General features: G+C 42.1%; 1 protein-coding gene across 1 annotated transcript in view; it reads right to left on the bottom strand.

The window, feature by feature from the left end:
- Positions 1–4,203: 4,203 nt before the first annotated feature.
- LOC120553800 (calcium-activated potassium channel subunit beta-4-like) overlaps positions 4,204–25,139 on the bottom strand; it is a 59,199-nt gene continuing 38,263 nt past the window's right edge. The window contains exons 3-4 of the mRNA XM_039792515.1: positions 14,347–14,474; positions 4,204–6,800 (exon numbers count right to left, since the gene is read on the bottom strand). Coding sequence (XP_039648449.1) covers positions 6,449–6,800; positions 14,347–14,474 — 480 coding nt within the window. The 3' untranslated portion in view covers positions 4,204–6,448. The remainder of the gene's footprint in view (positions 6,801–14,346; positions 14,475–25,139) is intronic.

Raw genomic sequence — 25,139 nt, 5'->3', positions numbered from 1 at the left:
GAGTACAGAATAGAGTTTAGATTCTCTGCCCGAGCCCGAACTTGACCCTTGATCAAGCATTTGTGTTTTTTTTAAATCATTACTCTATTAGCCTGATTGGGTGGGGAGAAAGCTATGCCTCTCCAGCTTGTCCTGTAGCTCTGGGTAAATGTCCTGCGCTGACTTGACTGTTGTCGGCCAGTGTGTCGGCATGCAGACCGTGGAGAAGGACGGTATTAACTAGGTGATTGAGACCAGGAAGTCTCCTGTATGGTTCCAGGGATTTGATTAACGTTGCTGCCTTGATCTGTTACCCACATTATTCGGCTGAGGGAGCTAGGGGTCTGAGTTATTTTTTTTAATGCGTTTCTTAAATTCGGATCCATTTGCGATCCATTCCGGTCTGATTAAAGTAACATGCTTCGGCCTTGTTGCATTATTCATTAAGATGATTCTAAACAGATTTCTGTAGTTGAGAGAAGTGATGGACTGGGATCAAAAAATGGCCCTGGCATTTGCTACACTTGCCCTACTTTGGTCAATAACCTAGCTTGGAAATCAGGAACTCTACCTTCCTAGTAGAGCTGGGCAATATGTCGATATTGATATCGTGATACGAGACTAGATATCGTCTTAGATTTTGGATATCGTAATGACATAAGGGTCTTTTCCTGGTTTTAAAGGCTGCATTACAGTAAAGTGATGTCATTTTCTGAACTTAGACTGTTGTAACTGTTCTATTATTTGCCTTTACCCACTTAGTCATTACATCCACATTACTGATGATTATTGATCTAAAATCTCATTGTGAAAATATTTTGTGAAAGCACCGATAGTAAACACTACAATATTGTTGCGGTATCGATATCGAGGTATTTGGTCAAAAATATCGCGATATTTGATTGATTTTCTCCATATCGCCCGGCCCTACTTCCTAGTATATCTTTCCACGCACTTCGCTGCAGTACAATCTTGAATATTTGTGGCTGCATGCATAAAATAACTTTAACAAAATTTACCAAAGACAAATTATCAGTAGTGGCCCATAGGGGTCAATAGGGAGCATTTGCCCAAATTCCAGATGGCCAGTCCGTCATTGGTTGAGAACGTCAGTTATAACAGCCTACATATTAAAAAAATTTCGGGTTTAAATCGGGCTCGGTCTCGGACACAACGTGTCTCGGGGTAGGGTTGGGCTTGATTTTTTCGGCCCGATCTAAGCTCTAGTACAGAACCTATTTGTACTACTGTAGAAGTTTGGTACCATTCTGGTCATAATTAGTGGGGTAATTTACGAGATACACCTTTGGTTCCATTAGCGCCTGCACTAAGCCATTCGGCTGATAACGCTAACTCGACCAATGGTAGACCAAGGGACAAAAAGCTTCTGGTTGGGGGGGTGGGATTGGCTTGAGGTCATGATGCAAAGGACCCTAGGGTGAAATTACTCTGAACCGTCCCTTTAAGAACAATAAAACCTAAAAACACAGTTTCCTGCACATTATGCCTCAGGAGAAATAACTAATTTAACATTTTACATTCACTGCTTGTTTACTTTGCAAAGGACAGGCTAAACTTTTTTTTTTTAAATAAATCTGGTTCTACTCCCGCTCAGGTCAAACTCAAACATCAACAACACAAATCCGAGACACTTTTCCAGACAGAACTCGCTACAGCAACATTAAAGATCCAAAAAACATCTAAACCTGAGGAGGAAAGATGTATTTACAACAACAGTCGGTTCACACAGAGACCTGAAGCAGCCGCAGACTTCAAGTTTGGCTGTTTTTTCACTTCTCATTGGCAGCGACATCACTCGGCCTTGCGGCTGTTGCTAAGCAACGTGTAGGTAATTTTTAGACTGTAGGAATGGGTGGTGTTGGGAATTTGGACACTTTAAGATCAAAAACTCCCTCTGATAAAGGATGAATCATGTTCAGTGATAGCAGATCTGTTGTGGACTCTGCTGCGTGGCAGCAAAGTAATTTAGTCTCGGCCTTTGAATGTTATTTTACCCACAAAAACAATAGTTGTAGTGTAATCACATTGGACAATTGTTCACCACTGACAGGCTCAGATTATTATATTAGTGTCTGACAACATTATGGAAAGGATCCCTACAGAGATAGACCTTTTAGTTAAAGAGTAAGATCCTTTTAGTTTAACATGAAACAGCCCCAAAATCACCATCACCAAACTCCACCAGACTCCATGTAAATAATCAGGACTTTTAGCGTGTATAGAGCCAGCATATCTCCACCAGACTCCATGTAAATAATCAGGACTTTTAGCGTGTATAGAGCCAGCATATCTCCACCAGACTCCATGTAAATAATCAGGACTTTTAGCGTGTATAGAGCCAGCATATCTCCACCAGACTCCATGTAAATAATCAGGACTTTTAGCGTGTATAGAGCCAGCATATCTCCACCAGACTCCATGTAAATAATCAGGACTTTTAGCGTGTATAGAGCCAGCATATCTCCACATGTAAATGGGTGAATTAAGGGTTTATTTCAACCAAACCAGAGTGGTGATTGTTGCAACAGTGGAAAGATGAACCAAGACGGCTTTTTTATTGTTTTATTTTGTTTCGGTTGACTTTGAAGGAAGTGTGTTTTACGATGATAAAATTACTGTTTTTTCAAATGGAGTCTGGCGATGGTTATTTCGAGGCTGTTTCTGGTTTAATAAAAAGGATCTTACTAGAAAATACGCCTCCCTCGAAACGAGACGAGAGGGCAGTTTAGTCGTATGAGAACGTAATTTTTAAGGAGTTGGGATTTCCACACCTGAGACCTTTGCCGCTGAAAGGTGCAGTAGGTAAGCCTTATAAAACTACCTTTCTGTCATATTTGCTGAAACTGACCCTATGTTCCAGTAGAACTACATGAAGCAGGTCATTTAAAATAAATCCAGCTCCTCTGGCTCCACCTACAGCCTGGAGTGAGATTTACAAAAATCCACCGCTCCCTGTTCAGATGCACCAATCAGGGCCAGGGGGGGTGTCTAACTGTTCAGATGCACCAATCAGGGCCAGGGGGGTGTCTAACTGTTCAGATGCACCAATCAGGGCCAGAGGGGGTGTCTAACTGCGTGTCAATCACTGCTCATGCACACGCATTCATTCTCCCTTGTGGAGGGAGGGGCTTAGGAGATCGTTTTGGGCTTTAGGGGAAAGGGGGGGGAGAGACTGAGAAGTTGTGACTTTGGCTAAGTCCTGGATCTTCACAATCCTACCTACAGGACCTATAAACGTGGTTAGCCACAGCCGATTTCCAGCCGAGGACTGTAAATTAACGTAGAGTAAAATAAATACAAAAAAATAAATAAAATGCCCCAAAACATACATCTTAGAAATAAAGAACATGACTGTAACAATGGCAAGACAACATTTAAATAGAGCGGTGGTGGATATCATGGAAACAGAAGAAACTCGAAATTAATGGAAAAGAAATCTGTAGTTTTTTTGGATGCTAAGAAATGAATCGTCGTTTAACTCACGCAGGGTTTGAATGGTATCAAAGTGCTGTAGACGCTCATTTATCCACGTACATCCAAGGAATACACCCAAGGAACAAGGGTTGCATCACAAATCAATCACCTGTTATCCCACGAAAACAACTAATCCGGTCACTTCTACTTTGCTTCTTTTTTTTAAAATCAGTGCACAACGTGGCATCGTGACTTCGCGTAAACATACACGCCACTTTCCTAAAGCCAAATGGCGTGTTATCTGTACGCATTTTGAGCTTTCCACGTGTATATCTACGCTGTATCCAGCGAATGTAAACATGCACGCCACGTGGCGTCGCGCTAGGCTGGGAAAAAAATCGATTTGATTTAAAAATCGAGTTGGTAGGTCAAATCGATTCATATTTTCAAAAAATCGATTTTTCAGATTTTTTTCAATCCAAATACAGTATAAATAATTTGGATGTTTAACGATCTTTGTTGCACACTGCACGGTGACTTTTCACTTGGAGGAAGGGTTTGCCTTTGCAATTTTGTTTATGTTGATGCACTTTAATTAAATACAATAAATATATATTTTTAAAATATATTTACAGTTCGCAGTTATTTTGTTTTAAATGGAAGGGGGGGAAATCGAACACGCGCGTGTAAAAAAACAAGGTTGGGTTTAGGAAAAGAAAATTGGGAAAGGCTTCAGTAACACAAAAAAAAACACGAAGAAAAAACAAACCGACACAAACACGACGGTGACCAACGTCACACGCTTAGGAAAACAATAAACGGTTGGGTTTAGGAAAGAAATTAGGTATAATTTCATATAAATGAAGTTTGTTGACCATTGAATTCCAACAAGAGGTGTAAAACTAGTGGTAACAAGTTGGAATGAAGTTGGCTAAGAACATGTAACGCAAGAATTATAGTGATAATTAATACTTTATGTTTCATAAACAGGTAACGTTAAAACAGACGGAGGACATCGCAAGGGTTAATGAACCAATGGCCCTGTGTTCTTTGTGTAATGTTATTGCACTAATTAAAAAAAAAACAGCAAAGTAGAAGCGACTGGAGAAAAAATCTACATGTACATGAACAGTACTGTGTGTTGTATTAGTATGACACGACTGTTATCGATGGAATCAGTGCTGTGGGAATGGATATCTTTAATATAGTGCATGGTTCCTCGCAACTCAATGAAATGAATGAATGTATGGAGAAAGACGGATGGAAGAAACCCCTCAACGAAGGATTGCATTCTTCAGTCTTAGAAGCTAGAGGAGCAGCAAAGCCTGATGAGGTGTCAGGACTGTGGCTCTCTAATGTATCAACATTTGTGGCTACTGGGACTCAAAGGGAAAACTACATTAATAGAAGAGCTACAGTTAGTTAAGAGCGCAGTGAAGAGTTGAGTCCTTTTGCATGAAGTTTGTCTCACTGTTCCGGACACACAATCCACGGTACCATCTATCGCAGCATCACGTGTCGCTATGACAACCCTTCGTTTAGGACCCTTAACGCAGAAGAAATGCTGATTATAATCAGAGGATTTAACTCAGCAGCCTCCAAGAGATCCAGTCCAGATCCACTGGTCTGGTTTGTTGGGTTAAAACTAGAGCTGTTCCGATACCAGTGTCGGAAAAAAGCCTCCGATACTGCCTAAAACGTACGTCCTGTATCGGCGAGTATTGGAGTTTATGCACTGATCCGATACCACGTAATTTAGCCCTGAAGAACATCTACTTTTAAAAGGAGTTTATTTATGTTAATTTTCCGTTATGACTCGCTGTCAAACTGGATAATAAAAGACTTTCATTGTTCATGTGATAATAAAGACGGTTCGATGGCTTTCATGGTTTGCGTTTGTTCAGGTTGATATGATATATATACCTATATACCTATATATATATATATATATATATATATATATATGCACTTACTTGATTGGGGAAAGAAGTTGACATCCTATGATTTTAAAGGTCCCATCTTAAGCTCATTATCAGGTACATACTTGTATTTTGGGTCTCTACTGGAACATGTTTACATGCTGTCATTTTCAAAAAACATATTTCTCTCTTACTGTCTGTCTGAATAGACCTGTATTCACCCTCAGCCTGAAACTTCAAGTTTTTTTGCCTGTCTCTTTAAGACCTCCCCCTGAAAACTCCCGGTGTTCTCTGATTGGTCAGTGTTTCTGGGTCTTCGGCTCTCTGCATCTCTGCAGCCGGGGAACGGCTGTAACGGTACTGTAGCGGCACTTTCTCTCTCTCTCTCTCTCTATATATATATTTTTTAACACACCGGTATCGGATCGGTACTCAGTTATCGGCAATACGCAAGTTCAAGTATCGGGATTGGGAAAATGGTATCGGAACATCTTTAGTTAAAACCAGGGGAAAGGTGCTGATGTCTCTGCTGAAATCTATAGGCAACAGGGTGGGTTTCCCATCATCCTCTTCTCCTAATCGCTGCTGGTTTTAAAACTTCCGATGACACAAACCACGCCAGAGAGCGGTTGGGTTGTTGGTGGCGTCCTCAGTAGGGTTGGGTACCGAAACCCGGTTCCACTATGGAACCGATTCCTACTGCAACCGGTAGGAATCGGACCGGATTAGAACGTAAATTTCGGCTCCTCATTTCGGTTCCACTGAATGTGTCGACTGAAATATTTTGCCCCTCTGTAGCTCCGAAACGGACGTAAAAATATCCCACTTCCTCTGTAGTCTATACCGTTAGCTATAGCTACCGTAAATGTAGAGCTACTTTTAAAATGCCATATTTCCCCTATGGGCTCACCAAAACGGACGTAAAACCATACATTTTTCAGTTTTTCAAGAATCGGTTTAGGAATCGGAGTCGTTTTAAAAGTACCGGTTCAGCATCGGAATCGTAAAAATCCAATCGGTACCCAACCCTAGTCCTCAGCCAGTTTAGTCGTCTTGGCCCACTGGCTCGTAAGCATCCCGATTCTATTCCACGAACAGCTTTTTTCCGTTTCGTCCTAATGTTCCCGGTCGCGGCGTCTCACCGGCACCGCGAACAGCGGCAGGGTCCGTGTCGGCGAGGACATCTCCAGGTCAGAGTTCGTCGTGAGAGGGTCGTCGACCTTGTTGTTGCCGCGGCGAGACGAGGGCCCGGAGGCGGCGGCGGCGGCGGAGGAGGAGGACAGGTCTTGGCACACTTCGTAGGAGCATTTCCTCTTCTGGAGAGCCTCGGCGCGAACGGCCAGGGAGCGCGCGCACACCGTCAGGAGCACGATGAGCGTGCCCAGGAGCAGCGACACCATTGGCCAGAGGACGCAGTGCAGCAGGACGCTGGTGTCGTGGGAACGGCGCCACAGCACGTCGTCTGGCCTGAAATCACAGAAGTAAGAAAGACAAAAAAAATGAAATTACAGTTTCATCACTCAATAATGTGTGTCGACTGTACAGCAGCTTATAACTAGAACTTGTTTCTTGTTTCTAATGAATTTGCTGTACATATATTCCGTTCTATGTTCAGTAACCGAATAAACTTTCATTCATTCATTCATTCAGGACTAGAGCTGGTCAATATGTCAATATTATATCGATATCGTGATATGAGACTAAATATCGTCTTAGATTTTGGATATCATGATATGACATAAGTGTCTTTTCCTGGTTTTAAAGGCTGCATTACAGTAAAGTGATGTACTTTCATGAACCTACCAGACTGTTGTAACTGTTCTATTATTCGCCTTTACCCACTTAGTCATTATATCCACATTACTGATGATTATTTATCTAAAATCTCATTGTGTAAATATTTTGTGAAAGCACCGATAGTCAACACTACAATATCGTTGCGGTATCGATATCGAGGTTTTTGGTCAAAGATATCGCGATATTTGATTTTCTCCATATCGCCCAGCTCTAACTAGGACTGTCTCGAATACCATTTCTGGTGCTTGTAAGCTTCGTAACTAATCAGCGAATATTCAAAGCTCATATTCCAAAAGGTTGTGTGACGTTGGAAATGTCTCTTAACCCATGTGATGTCTTCCCGTCGACTGTGCAACTTTGGGTTTAAAAAAAAAAATTTCCAACGTTTTGGTCGTCTATTTCAAAACTTATGTTGCTTTCCCCCCCGATGTTTTTTTAAATGTTTGCCAATGTTTTTGTCAATTTATTTCTGCGCCTTTTTGTAGGTTTTTCCCCCCAATGTTTTTGAAGTGGAAAAACCAACAGCTACGGTGAGTTGTTGAAAATGTTCTCAATGCTGGGGTTCATGTGTAGAGCCCCTGGTGATATTGTATTATGCTTTTAAACGAAAGTTTGACTTGGGTATATTCACAAAAAGACCCTAGGTTGCATTTTGGGGAGAGTTACGCTACAAGTAAAGTACCTCAATAAATTAACTTAGATTTTTGGCCTCGCTCCACTGGCTTCCTGTCTGTTTCAGGATTGATTTTAAAATTGTATTGCTTGTTTGTAAGATTTTAAATGGGTTGTCACCTTCTTATTTATCGGAGCTTTTACATGTCCACACACCTGTCAAAGCACTGAGGTCGTCCAATCAGATGCTCCTCCATGTGCCCAGTGCTCCAAAACCTCTGGAATAGTCTACCGATTCTTATAAGACCAGCTCGGACCGCTGAAACGTTCAAGTCCTTGCTTAAGACCCATTATTATTCATTGGCTTTCAATTCAAGTTGAGCTTTGACACCTTGGGTCCTATCTTGCACCCGCAAAGCCCGAACCAAGTGTCTTTTAAGACCGACGCAGTTGTCAGTTTCCCGTCCAGCGCCCACGTTGCTTAAATAGCAAATGCACCTGCACCCATGGGCATGCAGGTCTTACAGGGAGGTGTGTTCAGGTGCATTCTGGTCTTACAGGGAGGTGTGTTCAGGTGCATTCTGGGAGTATTGCTATCTTGAGGAAGCGGGAAGTGATCGCATCATTGACCAACAAAAACCTGGTCTAAAGTCAATAACTCAGCATTTCATTGTTATTTTAACAGAGCATTAGTAAAATGCTCCTAGGCTCGTGCACAGCGTGCACACACTATGCTTGTTACACACACACACACACACACACACACACACACACACACACACACACACACACACACACACACACACACGCTGAAGATTACAAATAAAAATATTACGGTGCAAATCCTCCATCATAACAGCAATGCTCCAAGGTCCAAACGCGCCTGGCTTTTAAAGGGAATGGGAGCTGCTCTCTGATTGGTTGATTGAATGTTACGCCCAAAACACACCTCTGATTAATGAAGACACTAAGGACAACCCTTTAGAACCAGGCGCCCGGCACACGGACACTTTTTTATCGCCTTCAAACTAGCAAAAGTGGATTTGGACACTCCCTAAACACACCAGCTCCAGGCGCTTAGATCGTTAAAATAGGGCCCCTTGTCCTTTTCTCTATTGTTGGTTATTGTGTATTATGTATTGTTTGTGTATATTATCATTTTTTATTTTTTTTTAGCTTGTTAAGCACTTTGGTCAACTATGTTGTTTTTAAACGTGCTATACTGTATAAATCAAAGTTGGAATGAACCGAACTGAACTTTCCACCACTGTGTAAAGTTGCAGTGGAAGGTTTCAGGGATCTAACTGTCCCGCCACCGCTGAAACAAGCCCATTAATCAAGTGACTAACTGTGTTTTCCCTCGTCTTGAAACATAACCTTCTGAGTGCTCCAGTTCTTTTTCTCTAAAACACTAAATAATATCTTATCTGCAGCATCACCGAGCTCCCCCCCCCTGGGCCCTCATTTACGAAGCAGAGTTCCCTCATTCGGATCCTTCTGGTGCAGAGATAAAAATAAAACCAGCCAAGGTCACAGGTAAGCGTCGTCGGTGAATAATTGGAGGATTAAGCTGACACGCTAAAGGAGATCTCTTTCCTCCTTCCGCCTCAACAATTTTCGGTCACAGCATTTAAAAAAAAAAAGGGGGGCCGGCCAACATGACCTATATAAGATATGATAAGGTTCTTTAAACACCAGTCGACCTGCTCCTTTTATATATGTCATTGCAGTATTTATTAGTGCTGTCAGTTAAACGAGTTATTAACAGCGTTAACGCGAACCCATTTTAACGGTGTCAATTTTTTTTATCGCTAGATTAACGTTCTTTTTGGCCGAGCAAACTTTGTAGTTTTTTTCACATGCTGTTCCAACAACTAGTAACATTAGGAAAACTACAACTACAACACCGGATCTAGCTAGACCGGAAACACAACAACAGGCACTCCGCGCACACTGGTTTGGGCTCGCGAGCCGGCCAAAGAGTAGCTAGCACGCTAACGTTAGGTTTTGAGTGGATGGCGAGCGCGAGACGCCGAAATGGACGCCAATAAAATTCTGAATGGAAACTTTACTTTTAAAAAGTTGCCAAATGGTTCCATTGACAAGACCAAAGTGATCTGTGTGTTTTGTCGTTGTGAACTGAGCTATCATCGCAGCACGTCCAGTCTGAAATACCACTTGATGGCCGAGCGCACAGCTGATGGCCGAGCACACAGCTGATGGCCGAGCACACAGCTGATGGCCGAGCACACAGCTGATGGCCGAGCCCACAGCTGATGGCCGAGCACACAGCTGATGGCCGAGCACACAGCTGATGGCCGAGCTCACAGCTGATGGCCGAGCCCGCAGCTGATGGCCGAGCACACAGCTGATGGCCGAGCCCACAGCTGATGGCCGAGCCCGCAGCTGATGGCCGAGCACACAGCTGATGGCCGAGCACACAGCTGATGGCCGAGCACACAGCTGATGGCCGAGCACACAGCTGATGGCCGAGCACACAGCTGATGGCCGAGCACACAGCTGTTTGCCGAGCGCACACACAGCTGATGGCCGAGCACACACACAGCTGATGGCCGATCACACAGCTGATGGCCGAGCTCGCAGCTGATGGCCGAGCTCGCAGCTGATGGCCGAGCCCACAGCTGATGGCCGAGCCCACAGCTGATGCCAATTCTCCGCCCCCCCCTCGTCAAAGCCAGGCGACAAAAGCACAAAGCAAGCCGATCCACTTCTCCATGTTGATAAGAGCATTAAAATAAGAAAAAATAATGGGACAAAAAGAAATCAAGGGACATTTAGAATAGATAAAAATGTGCGATTAATTGCGAGTTAACTATGACATTAATGCGATTAATCACGATTAAATATTTTAATCGTTTGACAGCACCAGTATTTATGCAAACTCAATATCCTCGAGGTGACAGAGGCTGGTAAGCCTGGATTAACAGAAACTTAATTTTACAACAAGTAGTGATTGGTCAACTACACATTTAGGACACGCTCAAATCACAACTCAGTTTTTGACTGAAATTTGAATGATGGGGGTTGTAAACTGAATTATTTGTGTTTGTGGGTTTATTGTGTCTGCTGGATGCTTTTGAATTATTCTAGTTGTTGGTGTGGGACTTTGTTTGAAATACAGTACATGGTCCTTTGTACTATGATGTCTTAAAAGGGTAATTTCGTTCTTTTTCCAACCCTATTCCCCCATGTTTTTGTATGTAAGTGACTGATAGGAACAACAATCTTTGAAATTGGTCCAGTATTAAGTGAGATCGCTGTAACGGTAAGCCACAGACCGGGATGCAATGTAACCCTACGGGGCAAATGTTCAGCGTCAGTTAGTGTCCAGTAAAAATTCAGTTTTTGCCGCTGACAGACTCCGGGCTCTATCTTGCACCGGGTGCAGCGCAAAGCCCGACACAAGTGTCTTTGCTAGTTTAAGACGGACGCAGCTGTCAATGTCCCGTCCAGCGCCCACGTCGTTTGAATAGCAAATGCACCGGCGCCCATCAGTGGCCCATGGCCGTGCTGGTCTTACAGGGAGGTGTGTTCAGGTGCATTCTGGGCGTGCTGGTCTTACAGGGAGGTGTGTTCAGGTGCATTCTGGGCGTGCTGGTCTTACAGGGAGGTGTGTTCAGGTGCATTCTGGGTGTGCTGGTCTTACAGGGAGGTGTGTTCAGGTGCATTCTGGGTGTGCTGGTCTTACAGGGAGGTGTGTTCAGGTGCATTCTGGGTGTGCTGGTCTTACAGGGAGGTGTGTTCAGGTGCATTCTGGGCGTGCTGGTCTTACAGGGAGGTGTGTTCAGGTGCATTCTGGGTGTGCTGGTCTTACAGGGAGGTGTGTTCAGGTGCATTCTGGGTGTGCTGGTCTTACAGGGAGGTGTGTTCAGGTGCATTCTGGGCGTGCTGGTCTTACAGGGAGGTGTGTTCAGGTGCATTCTGGCCGTGCTGGTCTTACAGGGAGGTGTGTTCAGCATTCAAGGAGTATTGCTATCTTGAGGAAGCGGGAAGTGATCGCGCCATTGACCAACAAAAACCTGGTCTAAAGTCAATAACGCAGCATTTCATTGTTATTTTAACAGAGCATTAGTAAAATGCTCCTAGGCTCGTGCACAGCGTGCGCACACTATGCTTGTTACACACACAGGGACGCACAGCAGCACACACACATGCAGAAGATTACAAATAAAAATATTAGGGTGTAAATCCTCCATCATAACAGCAATGCTCCAAGGTCCAAATGCACCTGGCTTTTAAAGGGAATGGGTGCTGATCTCTGATTGGTTGATTGCATGTTACGCCCAAAACACACCTCTGATTAATGAAGACACTAAGTACAACCCTTTTGATATAATTCCCTTTACATAAATAAAGACATCTGCACCATAAATTGTTGCAGAAAAATTCACCAGAATGCAGAAATATAAAGTATTTGACGTTCAAAATTTCAATTTTGCTCAAAAGTGGAGATCTCAAACCCCCCCAGATGTTGAGCTTGAGTAGTTAGATAATACCATAAATTGTCAAAACCACCTTAGACAGGCTCAAAGGGTTAATTAATCATCGTGTGAATTCCCATTTCAGGGTTTGTTTTGCACGCTCAGGATCTGGTGAAGACTGCAGTGGTTATAGTTTGTGTGTGATGTTGTTCTCATACACCTAATACGAGCTGAGAAGTGGTGAGGAGCAGCTGGTTTCAAAGCTCTCATCACCACCACTGTGAATTCCCACTTTAATTGACACCCTGAACCCTGCTCCTCACAATAGAAGCACAGGAGTCTGGAGGATAATTTAACCGTAACCACTTCACGTTACGGCCATCATCATCTTTTCATTTGGTGAAATACTTTTCTGTCAGTTTGATTCTGCAGATTGTTTTTAAACAGAAGTGGAAGAAACAGATACTCAGATAATTTACTGAAGTCAAAGTAGAAATATTTGAGTCTAAATTCTCTAGTACAAGTGAAAGTCCTGAACTCAAAATGTTACTTTAGTAAAAGCACAGACGTGTTGTGATCGAAATGCGCTTAAAGTATCAAGTCAAAAGTACTAATTATGCAGAACGGCTCGTTTTCGGAGCTGTAGTTGACTTCGCTCATTCAGATTTTATGTCCACATGCTTCTCGGACCTTTTCACTTTTAATCAAGGAACCAGATATATTCTACTTGTTCATCTTTAAGTAAACTGGTCCACTGTCACCCGACACATTATCTTTACTAGAGATAGACTGATTATCAGTTTGCAGATTATCTGATAAAGATAGTTAATTAAAAAGTGTTCTACTTTGGCTCGGCTACAGCTCTGTGTCTGTCCCTCTGCTCTGGTTTCACTCACCACTGAGTCTGACTATCTGTTGCTGGGGATTATGTTCAAAGTTTCTCATTTATTAAATAATTGCTTAAAACATTTAAACACATTTTTGTGTTGGAGTTTGTAACTCCACAAATCTTAATTTGGACTTAAAGATTTTCCATTTTACACTGTAAATGCATATCAGTTCCATCGGTTTCATTAACTACTAGAACATGTCAGCTGTTTGGACATTCTTCAGCGTGTGTGCAGAAGATAACAAGTTTGCAATATGCAACACCTGCAAGGAGAAAGTAGGACGTGGAGGGACCACACCAAGAACCAGAATCACTTATTTTAGTTTGATATTAGATGTGAAAAGAAGGAAATGGTTCTAACATTGCTCTTTAGATGTGTGTGAATGTCCCACACCAGGAGTCATTTATATAGTTCTATTTTATAGTGATCCATTATCTGTTCAAAACATCTTCTATCTTCTGTGCAAAATGTAAAATGTTCTATTAAAGAAAAGATAGAAAATAAATATTTGTATGTGTGCTGTAAAGTGGTTAGAAAAAATGAAATCGGAATCGGCTAAAATCGGTATCAGCTGGCCTAACTCAAAGAAAATCATATTAAATCATCAAATAAAAGAACGTTGAAAAAAGTGACAAATGTTTGAAAAAGCTAAAAAAAAAAAAACTCAAGAAAATTATATCGACAAAAACATTAATTTTTTTTAAACGCTGAAAAAAGTGAAAAAAATAAATAAATAATCAAAAACATCGTAAAGGTGACAAAAACTTGTTTAAAAAAGTGACAAAAAAACTGGAAAAAAAGTGAAGAAAAAAAAAACATCTGAAAAAGTGACAAAATTGACAAAAAAAAAAACACCAAAAAAGTATGAAAAAGAAAAAGAAGAACAAAATGTTGAAAGTTCGACCCAGAAAAACACAAGAGTTACATGGACACAAGGGTTAAATAGACTTTACCGGTCTCCTGCAGCAATTATATTTTCTTGTGAAAAATATACTTCACAAGATGCCTGACAGTGGAAGCTACAAGGACTGTCAAATTGAAGTCGAAGGTGTCTTATGTGGGGTCAGAAGGTCGCGGGCAGCAAATTGAGGGATGTGTGAAAAAAGAAGCCCGTGCAATGCTGCAGGTTAAGACAGGCCGAGTGTAATCTCCCGCGGCAACAGTGATCTGTCAGCGAGGAAAAACTTCACAGCATCACACATCCCCGGTTTCCAATGAATCAGCATCGCACCTTAAAATAGAGTGCGCCGTGAACGTGTGTGCGTGTCTCACCTCCTCTGCTGGTTGAAGAAGCACGTGAAGGACTGGCTGCTGACCTCTTTGGTGAAGTAATCCTCCCACCACAGGACGCTGTCTTTGTTCTTCTGGTTGTCCCTCTCACAGGGGGGCACGTACGAACACTGAGAGACAGGAAAACAGATTAGATGCCAACACCGCTGCTTTGACAGAGGAACAGTTACGGGGTTAATTCTCCTCACATTGCACATCGTTAAAAGGGTAACTACCGTTCTTTTCAACCCTATTTTATTATGTTTTTGTGTCTAAGTGACTGATGGGAACTACAATCTTTGACATTGGTCCAGTATAAAAGTGCTCATATTATGCTTTTTGGCTTTTTCCTCTTTCCTTTATTGTGTTATATATCTTTTTTTTGTGCATGTTATAGGTTTACAAAGAGAAAAAGTCCAAAGTCCCCCCCAAAGGGACTTACCATCTCCAACAGAAAACACTGTTCACCAACTGCTCCAAACAGCTCTACTGTAGTCCAGCCTTTACTTCAGAGACAAACCTGGTCACTTTGGAACACATGCTTATAATGCTCACCTAGCTGCTAGCATAGCACGCCCTCATACTCTGCTTCTGACTGGCTAGTAGTTCTTACCTAGGTACTGTCAGGGCACGCCCTCATACTCTGCTTCTGACTGGCTAGTAGTCCTTACCTAGGTACTGTCAGGGCACGCCCTCATACTCTGCTTCTGACTGGCTAGTAGTCCTTACCTAGGTACTGAGCATATGCGACTCTCAACAAAGATGGAACAGAAGTGAGATGTCTCACTCTGTAGCTAAAACAGAGCTCAACACACAGGGTGAAAAGAGGAGCTGCAGCAATGTGCAGTACAACAAAAATATGGTGTTTTTTGAAAATTAAACCATGTAAACCTATTCTGATATAACCTCTAAATACAATTATGAATCTGAAAATGAGCATAACATGAGCACTTTAAGCGAGATCAATGCAGTCTGCAGCAGAGAAACAAGCTAAAATGTAAGTTAATAGGGCAATTGTCCAACTTGTATTTACCTTCAAAAAAGTGCTCATTTTGCCACTGACTCAGATTATTCTTCTAATCGCGTTCAGTAAACTCCACCAGACTCCATGTAAATAAACAGTAATTTTAGCATTGTAAAATACACTTCATTCAAAGTCGACTGAAACAAAAAAAAACTATGAAAAGCCGTTTTGGGTCGTCTTTCCACTTTTCCAACCATCAAGACTCTAGTTTTGGTGGAATAAACACATAGTTTACCAATTTACATGGGAAAATATGTTGGCTCTATACACGCTAAAAGTATTGTTTTTTTAAATGGAGTCTGGTGGGTTTAGTGCTAGTGATCTCAGAGCGGTTTCTGGTTAAACAGAAAGGTCTTACAGAGGTTTTAAAGGTCTATCTCCGAAGGGATCCTTTCCATAATGTTGTCAGACACTTAGAATACTAATCTGAGTCTGTCAGCGGCAAAATGAGCACTTTTGTGAAGGTAAATACGGTAGTTACTTGTAGCCCTTTAATGGCCTAGACCATTGTTTCTCAAATGGGGGTACGTGCACCCCCAAGGGATATTTTGGAGACCTGCAGGGTGTATGTGCACCCCCAAGGGGTACTTTGGAGGCCTGCAGGGGGTATGTGCACCCCCAAGGAGTACTTTGGAGGCCTGCAGGGGGTATGTGAGCACTTTTTTCTTTTCTTTTTTGTCTCTGTTTTTTAAGTTTGGCACTTTTTCAAAGTTTTTCTTGCATTTTGTCACTATTTTCGACCAGTTCTTGCATCCTTCCTTCCTTCATTCTTTTCTACTGTCTTCTTTTTTTAACCCAAGTTTAAGTTTTTGTCGCTTTTTTCAAAAACAATTCCTCCTTTTTCAAGGTTTTTGACACTTTTTTCGAAGTTTGTCTTCGTTCTGTTTTTTTTTTACAAGTCTGTCGCTGTTTTTGCTACTATTTGTACCTATAATAGTCCTATTTACTATTCATACCTGTTCTTGCCTTACTTCCTTCTTTTTACCGACTTTTTTGTTGCCTTTTTCCATCAGCATTTAAATGTTTTTCAGTTACATGTTGCTGTTGTTTGGTAAATCTATCGCTGGTCACGGGGTACTTGGCTTAAAAACACAATTCAAATGAGGTACATTATTAAGAAAAAGTTTGAGAACCACTGGCCTAGACGGATCAGATTTGGATCGGGTCGATTTGTGTTGCTCTGGCGTTCTGGCGGCAATTACCCAGCAGGGGGCGCTGTAACAAGGTCAAAACGAGGCTTGACACTGATTGGCTCAGAGGAGGGGGGGGGTCTGCATCGGCTCTCTTTCGTCTTCAGTTTAGCTCCAGCTTCCAAAACAAAACCTCACACGCAGCTTTCTCATAGCAGGAGGCTGATTTGGTGTCCTGGCTCGTTACTGTGGAGTAACAGGTTGCTATGGCGACGGTGGGATTGGTACACAGACAAAATGGGCTTGGCATGGGGGGGGGGAGTTGTCGTGATTGCAACCTAAACTGATGTTATTGCAACCATTTCAGCTCAACGAAAACGAACAATATTACATTGAAATGAAACATAAGACAATAACAACATGTGTCTCCATCAGGGAAGGATATCACTAGAGGTGCAAAACTGACCCAAAATCTAAAAAAATGTTCTTTTTATATTAACTTGTGGGCAGAAAAGTCCTGCGTCCCGTTCACACAGTTGGAGGAATAACTGGATATACTCTCATCTCCTTCATCTAAAATGCATGTTTGATGTTTTCACATGTCAACCTTTCCAGATTCAGAATGATCTCATCAAGTGGCGTTTGTGTGACACGCCAATTCGTACGCCATTATTGGCGTGTTGTACAAGCGATTGTGTCTGAATTTTAAGCCGTAGCCGTAGCGTAGGGAGGTTGGTCGGGGGGGTTAGAGTTGGGCATCGAGAACCGATTCCTACTTGAAATCGGTTCAAAAATTACGATTCCATCGGTATCGTTTCTTTATCGGAATCGTTTGGAGGATTTTGGTTTTGGTTTCAAATCCCTTAGCTAATGTTCACAAATATTAATTAACTTGAAATCGGACACCGTTGTTAGCTTTATAAGACCTTTAGCTAGATGTTGTATAAGTGGCGTGACGAAATTCAAAATGTAAATATACTCGAATTATGACGAAAATGAAGCTAACTATCCGTGATTTGTAGCTAGGATTGCAGGGACAGTTGCAGCTAACGAAACCCCTAGTCTTCACAAATATTCATTAACTTGAAATCGGACACCGTTGTTAGCTTTATAAGACCTTTAGTTAGATGTTGTATAAGTGGCGTGACGTGTGTGTAACATGTGGTAAGAGATTGCTGGTGTAACAAGCGCTCTCACTCTCACACACGGGCCATTTAGCTAGCAGGAAGAGGGGAGTTGCAGGCCCTGGAGCTCTGTCAGGGCAGCGTTGTTTGGTAGCTAGTCCATTAGCCCAAGCGGTGACTTTGCGCGGGTATGAGGTGCTGTGGGCTGCCGGAGCTCAATCAAGCTCACAGCAGACCGGGTGGCGAGGCAGCAACACAGGCAGCACCGGCTGCTCAACTCCGACACACAGTTTTACCAAATTTGCAATTAGCCATCCATTTTCGTAAAACGGCCCATATTTGAGCTTTATATAGTTGATTTCTCGCATAAAAAAGTCTCAGAAGTGAATTTGGTAAGGAAACATTGCAGTGCCTGGAATATGAGATTCTGTCGCGCCTCTAATGTATGTGTATTGGGGATTCGCTCAACCAATCAGCGCGCGTCTCTAATGTGTGCGCATGGCAATTCCCTCAACCAATCAGCGCGCGTCTCTGCGTTTGTGTACGGGGATAAGGCTCAACCAATCAGCGCGCAGCTCATCTAAATATTCATGACCATACCATATTTAGGAGAAAAGCTCTTGTTACAAATAGGGCCAAAACACAGGGATGCATAAGGGCCAATAAAATATAAACCAGGCCATTTTCAGCCCAACTAATGTTACATACCCCATTAGGAGACCATAAGGAACAGTGTGAAAACCCTATATAATCATTCTATCACCCCTTTAATTAGTAACTAAAGTGGTCAGATGAATGTAGTACAGTAGAAGTAGAAAGTGGCAGACAGAAGACTCAACTAAAGTACAAGTACCTCTGATTTCATTGCTGAATGCTGGGCAGCAAACTGCATATTAAAAATGTGGTTATTGTGCCTCTCCTTCGTCCCTTAATAAGTGGCTGTGGTATTAAGTAAAGTATAAAGCTATAATGGACTCCCAGGTGTTACTAAATGATTTCATGTTTGACAATGAAACATTTTAAATCGCATTTAAAGACCTACCTCTTTCCACTCGCTGTTAGTTCAGTCTGAGACTCTTTTTTTTTATTTGATTCCTTCTCTCCTAACTTCCCATTTCTTTACTTGACTTTGCTTTATCATATCAGTTGTATAGTTTTGTATTTAGTTATGTATTTGTGCTCGTTATGCACCTTTTTTTATTTCTTTAGCTGTGTATCTGTGTTGAGGCAGATCTTAGATGCTTGCATTGCTTCTTATACTGAATACTCTTGATGTGTAACCATGCTAATGTCCTGCTGCTTCCTGTAGCTCTGCATGGCTTATACTGAGAAAGCTGATTGGTTGCTCTAGCTGTCTTTGTGGTGTCTTGTTGACTACTGTCTGTGTAGTTTAACCTGTACTAATGTCTTGCTGCTTCCTGTTGCTCTGGTCTAACATCATCTGGCCAAAAGACTACAGTTGAAAATTAGCGGACTGGCTAACACCGGCACATTAACAGAAATGTTGATTAATGTGTGTTGTCCTTATTAAAATAAAGAATACAAATAAGAATAAACCATCTGCATCTGTCGGTACACGATCCGTGCTGCCTGCACGATCAGTTCAGCACGTGCGCAAATCGTTCGCGCATGAGCTGTATGCACGAGGATTTACGACCCTGCATGATCTGTTACACGCTTCCGGTCGACAGCCAAGCTAACGTTAGTTTAGCTAACAGCTAATTCGGCTAACCGCTAGCTGAGACAGCATGTAATAATAATAATAAATAATAATCCATTTTATTTGTAAAGCACTTTTCATAAAAGAATCTCAAAGTGCTACAGAAACCACATTAAAACGCATTACAAAAAAGAAAAATACATATGTAAAATACGCATAAAAACAGCTAAAAGAGCAGTTTAGTGCAAAAAAAATAATATCTGCAAAGCCTAAGGACAACTTAAGAACGCCTGCCTGAACAAAACAGTTTTAAGCTCTTTTTTAAAGGTGTCCACAGACTGGGGTTTTCTCAGATGTTCAGGGAGGGAATTCCAGATGCGAGGAGCAGTGATGGAGAAGGCTCGATCTCCCATGGTGCGGAGTCTTGAGCGGGGCTGATAGAGGAGGTTTGTACTTTGGGACCGGAGGTTACGGGTAGATGTGTGAGGGATAATGAGGTCTTTGAGGTATTGCGGGGCGTTGTTGTAGATGCAATGGTGGGTGATGAGGGCAATCTTGTATTGAATTCTTGAGGTTATGGGTAGCTTATAAATAACTTTAAAAGACCCTCAAAATAAAACGTTAACATATATAACAGCTGCTACGTCAGCTCTACTTTACTTGTGCTCATTTAAAATACAATCACTCAATATTTGTCTTTATTGTTATTACTGTAAAGTCTTAATGTAGCTGTAGCCTGCTTCTCCCATTAAGTTTGACTTATTGTTATTTTAGACTGAATCTAGCTGTCAGCTAGCGGTTAGCTGAATTAGCTGTTAGCTAAACTAACGTTAGCTTCCCGGTGGAGGCTAGCGTGGAACAGATCGTGCAGGTCGTATCCTCAGTAACACAGTATTACCTCGCGCATGCGCAGAACGGATCGTGCACCGACGGCAACTTCTGTTCTTTTTTATTTAAACCTGAAAGTCTGAAAACATGTCTTATATTTTAGATTCCTAAGTAGCCACCCTTTGCTTTTTTTATTAATAAGGAAAATAATTCCACTAATTAACCCTGACAAAGCACACCTGTGAAGGTAAAACCATTTCAGGTGACTACCTCATGAAGCTCATTGAGAGAACACCAAGGGTTTGCAGAGTTATCAAAAAAAGCAAAGGGTGGCTACTTAGAGGAATCTAAAATATAAGACATGTTTTCAGTTATTTCACACTTTTTTGTTAAGTACATAACTCCATATGTGTTCATTCATAGTTTTGATGCCTTCAGTGAGAATCTACAATGTATATAGTCATGAAAATAAAAAGGAAACTCATTGAATGAGAAGGTGTGTTCAAAGTTTTGGACTGTACTGTACGTAATAATCAAAACTGGCCAATTGCTGCTTTTTTTATAAAATCAAGAATTAGGTTATTTCCTAAAAATGAGGTTTATTGACCATGAATTCCAACAATAAGGGTAAAACTAGTGGAAATGAGTTTGTTAGTGGTGTTTATAAGGTACAAGATGCGTTAAACGTAAAAAAACAAACAGCCAAAACATTGAAAAAAGCGCCAAAAGTGTCGTCAAAAAGAGACAGAAAAGTGTCAATTTTTGGGGTGTAACTTCTGAGTTGGACCCCAAACCAAGATCTTTATCCAAAATTAACATAACTTAATATCAGACCACCTCTTTTCATCGGACCATGTTACCACCGTTTGGTCTGGGGAGGTTTCACACATAACGTTGCTTCCACTGAGAAGTGCTTTATGAATAAAGATGGATTGAATATGGAGAACATCTGAGGAGACATTTGTCCAGTAAATCTGTCTCACAGATGAGGACATTACTGTCGTCACTGTCACTGTGTGATTAATGTGACATCTTTCATTTTCTCTCAGCTGTAAAAATGGGGTTTTTTTATGATCTTTTGGTGTTCTGTCGTATTGCATCTCGTCCAGATGTCTCTCCCTCTCTCTATCTGTCTCTCTCTCTGTCTCTCTCCCTCTCTCTATCTGTCTCTCCCTCTCTCTATCTGTCTCTCTATCTGTCTCTCCCTCTCTATCTGTCTCTCCCTCTCTGTCTCTCCCTCTATCTGTCTCTCTCTCTATCTGTCTCTCCCTCTCTCTATCTGTCTCTATCTGTCTCTCCCTCTCTCTATCTGCCTCTCTCTCTCTCCCTCTCTCTTCTGTCTCTCTCTCTGCTTCTCCTCTCTCTATCTGTCTCTCTTTGCTCTCCCTCTCTCTATCTGTCTCTCCCTCTCTCTATCTGTCTCTCCCTCTCTATCTGTCTCTCTCTCTCTATCTGTCTCTCTCTCTGCCTCTCCTCTCTGTCTCTCCCTCTCTGTCTCTCTCTCTCTCTATCTGTCTCTCTCTGTCTCTCCTCTCTCTATCTGTCTCTCTCTCTGTCTCTCCCTCTCTATCTGTCTCTCTCTCTCTCTCCCTCTCTCTATCTGTCTCTCCCTCTCTCTATCTGTCTCTCCCTCTCTCTATCTGTCTCTCTCTCTGTCTCTCCCTCTCTCTATCTGTCTCTCTCTCTGCCTCTCCCTCTCTCTATCTGTCTCTCTCTCTGCCTCTCCCTCTCTCTATCTGTCTCTATGTCTCTCCCTCTCTCTCCCTCTCTCTCCCTCTGTCTCTCTTTCTCTGTCTCTCTCTCTATATATGTCTGTCTCTCTCTTTCTCTCTATCTGTCTCTCCCCCCTCTCTCTATATGTCTGTCTCTCTTTCTCTCTCTCTCTGTCTCTCCCTCTCTCTATCTGTCTCTCTTTCTCTGTCTCTCCCTCTCTATCTGTCTCTCTGCTTCTCCCTCTCTCTATCTGTCTCCCTCTCTCTATCTGTCTCTCCTCTCTCTCCCTCTGCCTCTCCTCTCTCTCTCTCTCTCTGCCTCTCCCTCTCTCTATCTGTCTCTCTCTCTGTCTCTCCCTCTCTCTATCTGTCTCTCTTTCTCTCTGTCTCTCCCTCTCTCTATCTGTCTCTCTTTCTCTCCATCTGTCTCTCCCTCTCTCTATCTGTCTCTCTCTCTGCCTCTCCCTCTCTCTATCTGTCTCTCCCTCTCTCTAGCTGTCTCTCTCTCTGCCTCTCCCTCTCTCTGTCTCTCTCTCTGTCTCCTCACTCTATGTCTCTCTCTCGCCTCTCCCTCTCTCTGTCTCTCTTCTCTCTGTCTCTCCTCTCTCTATCTGTCTCTCCCTCTCTCTAGCTTCTCTCTGTGTTTCAGGTAATTGTCAGCTTACTAACCCGCTCAGCTCAGCATCCATTCATCACCCAGCCAATCAAAAAAGAAACGCCTCGCCCGATGACATCATAAGTGGGTCGCCATGCCGGGTGATTGCGGTTGCCATGCCAGCAGGCTGAGGGTACAATTATATATGTGTGTGTTTGTATGTGTGTGTGTGTGTGTGTGTGTGTGTTTTAGTCCCAAATGAATGGCCCAAATGAGATCAACGTAGAGAGTGTGTGTTGACATGCGGAGGGTTTCCTGAGAACACACACCGATCACAATGTTGCTGTTGCAGGTTTTTGGTATTCAAAGCAGACAATCCTTCGGTTGTTAAAATGAAATAAAGTCAGCAGAAATGAGCAGAACCAAACGCGATCTGCAGACTCTTAAAGTTAATTACATTTTTAAAATTAAAAATCAGTTTTTCTGCTCGCGGTCGAGACGTGTTAACGTTCAACAAATTATTATTAGAAAAATATGTGGAAATTATGCGTCCCCAGAATCCGTGTGGCCCTGGAAATGTTATTTGTTAAGTCTTTAAGTCTTTTTTTTTTGTATTTTGTCATTGATGCTTATTTGGCAGATTCTATGTTTCAGCATAAACTACACTGTAACATTTTAAACTTTAAAAAACAGCTTCAAAATCAATCAATCAATCAATCAATCAATCAATCAATCAATCAATCAAGTCCCTGCTCTGACTGCCATCTTAAATCTGATGTTGGTATATCCAGATTGAGTTTAGAAAAGTCTGGACAGCAAAAAAAAAAAACATGAAATGAGATTTCTTTTTAAAATCGGTTTCAAACCACATTTGGAGATTATTTGAAATGCGATTTTCGACAGATGCGTCTCAGTCCGGACACTCTGGCGGCTCAAATCGGATTTCAGCGCGTCTCGTTACGTCCCTCATTAGATTAGACAGATGACAGGAAAGAGCAGCCTTTAAAACTGCAACCGTACAGGTGTATAGGTCTGTCTGTGGAAACGACTGAGAGCCACCGAGCATTAAGCACAGAAACAGAAACATCCTTTAAAGTGCCCATATTATGAAAAAAAAATCACTTTTTCTGGTGATTTGGGGTGTTATTTTGTGTCTCTGGTGCTTCCACACATACAAACTTTGAAATAAATCCATCCATGGTGTTCTGAGTGAGATCTGGTTTCTGAATGTGTCCTGCCTTCAGTCTCCTGGTGAGCTGGTTAACATCTGCACGGCTTTCTACGTCACTAGCCGAGACGAGGGGGCTAACCACAACCGTTAACGTTAGCATGCTAGCTCGTTTTCAATAGCAAAGCGCTGCTACAACACACACAAGTTCACCATAATCTCCAGAAGAACTACTTCCATGTGCTCCCTGGTTTAGAATAAGTCTCCCAGCTGATCCTGCCTTGGAACTGACTGAAGTTGGAGAAACAGCCTTTCTTTTACTGTCTATGGAGCTAGCTGACATGGTCTACGATCTGAGCTACTGAGCATGTGCGAGTGCAATCAAAAATAGTACAGAAGAAGAAAAGGGGTCTCACTCTGTAGCTAAAACAGAGACCTGAACACAGGGTGAAAAGAGGATCTGCAGCAGTGAGAGAGAGCTGTGCAGTACAACAAAAATATGGTGTTTTTTGAAAATTAAACCATGTAAACCTATTCTGGTATAACCTTAAAATACAATTATGAACCTGAAAATGAGCAGAATATGGGCGCTTTAAGAAATATTTTTAAAAAAGTGTCGGCATTTCAAATTTCTCTCCAATGAGCTGCTGTCCCACTTAACAAATGCGCCCCAAAAAATTAACCGTGAGTGTATAGCAGCATCAATCACTTCCTGACAGAGCTGACAGCTACAAACACAGCTCGTCCTGATTGGATCAATCAAGGAAGGGAAGAAGTTAATGAAGAAGTGAACTCTGTCCTGCAGAAAGTTTAGAAGCAGCAGAGAAAGAGGACGCCGACATTCAATGAGACCGTCCTCCCCGCTCCCCTGCCCGAAAAACGCTCCCATAAGTCGTTCGTTCGAGCAATTATGACTTTACGGAACAAACGTTAAAGCTACATTGTGTAAGGATTACTCCCATCTAGCGTTGAGATCACATATCGCAATCAACTCTCTCTCGCCACGCAGTATTGCAGCTACGGTAGCCTTCACGCTTCAAAAAGCAAAGGTGTACAAAAGGTCGTCTATCAGCTGTCATTGTTGGAGTTCATACGTTCTCTTAATACACCCATGAGTCCATACGTTCTCTTAATACATCCATGAGTTCATACGTTCTCTTAATACACCCATGAGTCCATACGTTCTCTTAATACATCCATGAGTCCATACGTTCTCTTAATACATCCATGAGTCCATACGTTCTCTTAATACATCCATGAGTCCATACGTTCTCTTAATACATCCATGAGTTCATACGTTCTCTTAATACACCCATGAGTCCATACGTTCTACACCGCGAGTCCATACGTTCTCTTAATACATCCATGAGTTCATACGTTCTCTTAATACACCCATGAGTCCATACGTTCTCTTAATACATCCATGAGTCCATACGTTCTCTTAATACACCCATGAGTCCATACGTTCTCTTAATACACCCATGAGTCCATACGTTCTCTTAATACATCCATGAGTCCATACGTTCTCTTAATACATCCACGAGTTCATACGTTC

The sequence above is a fragment of the Perca fluviatilis genome, chromosome 23, assembly GCF_010015445.1.
Source record: "Perca fluviatilis chromosome 23, GENO_Pfluv_1.0, whole genome shotgun sequence".
In the NCBI taxonomy this organism is placed as follows: domain Eukaryota; kingdom Metazoa; phylum Chordata; class Actinopteri; order Perciformes; family Percidae; genus Perca; species Perca fluviatilis.
Note: the sequence above shows the minus strand (reverse complement) of the source record. Positions and strands in the feature narration are given on the sequence as shown.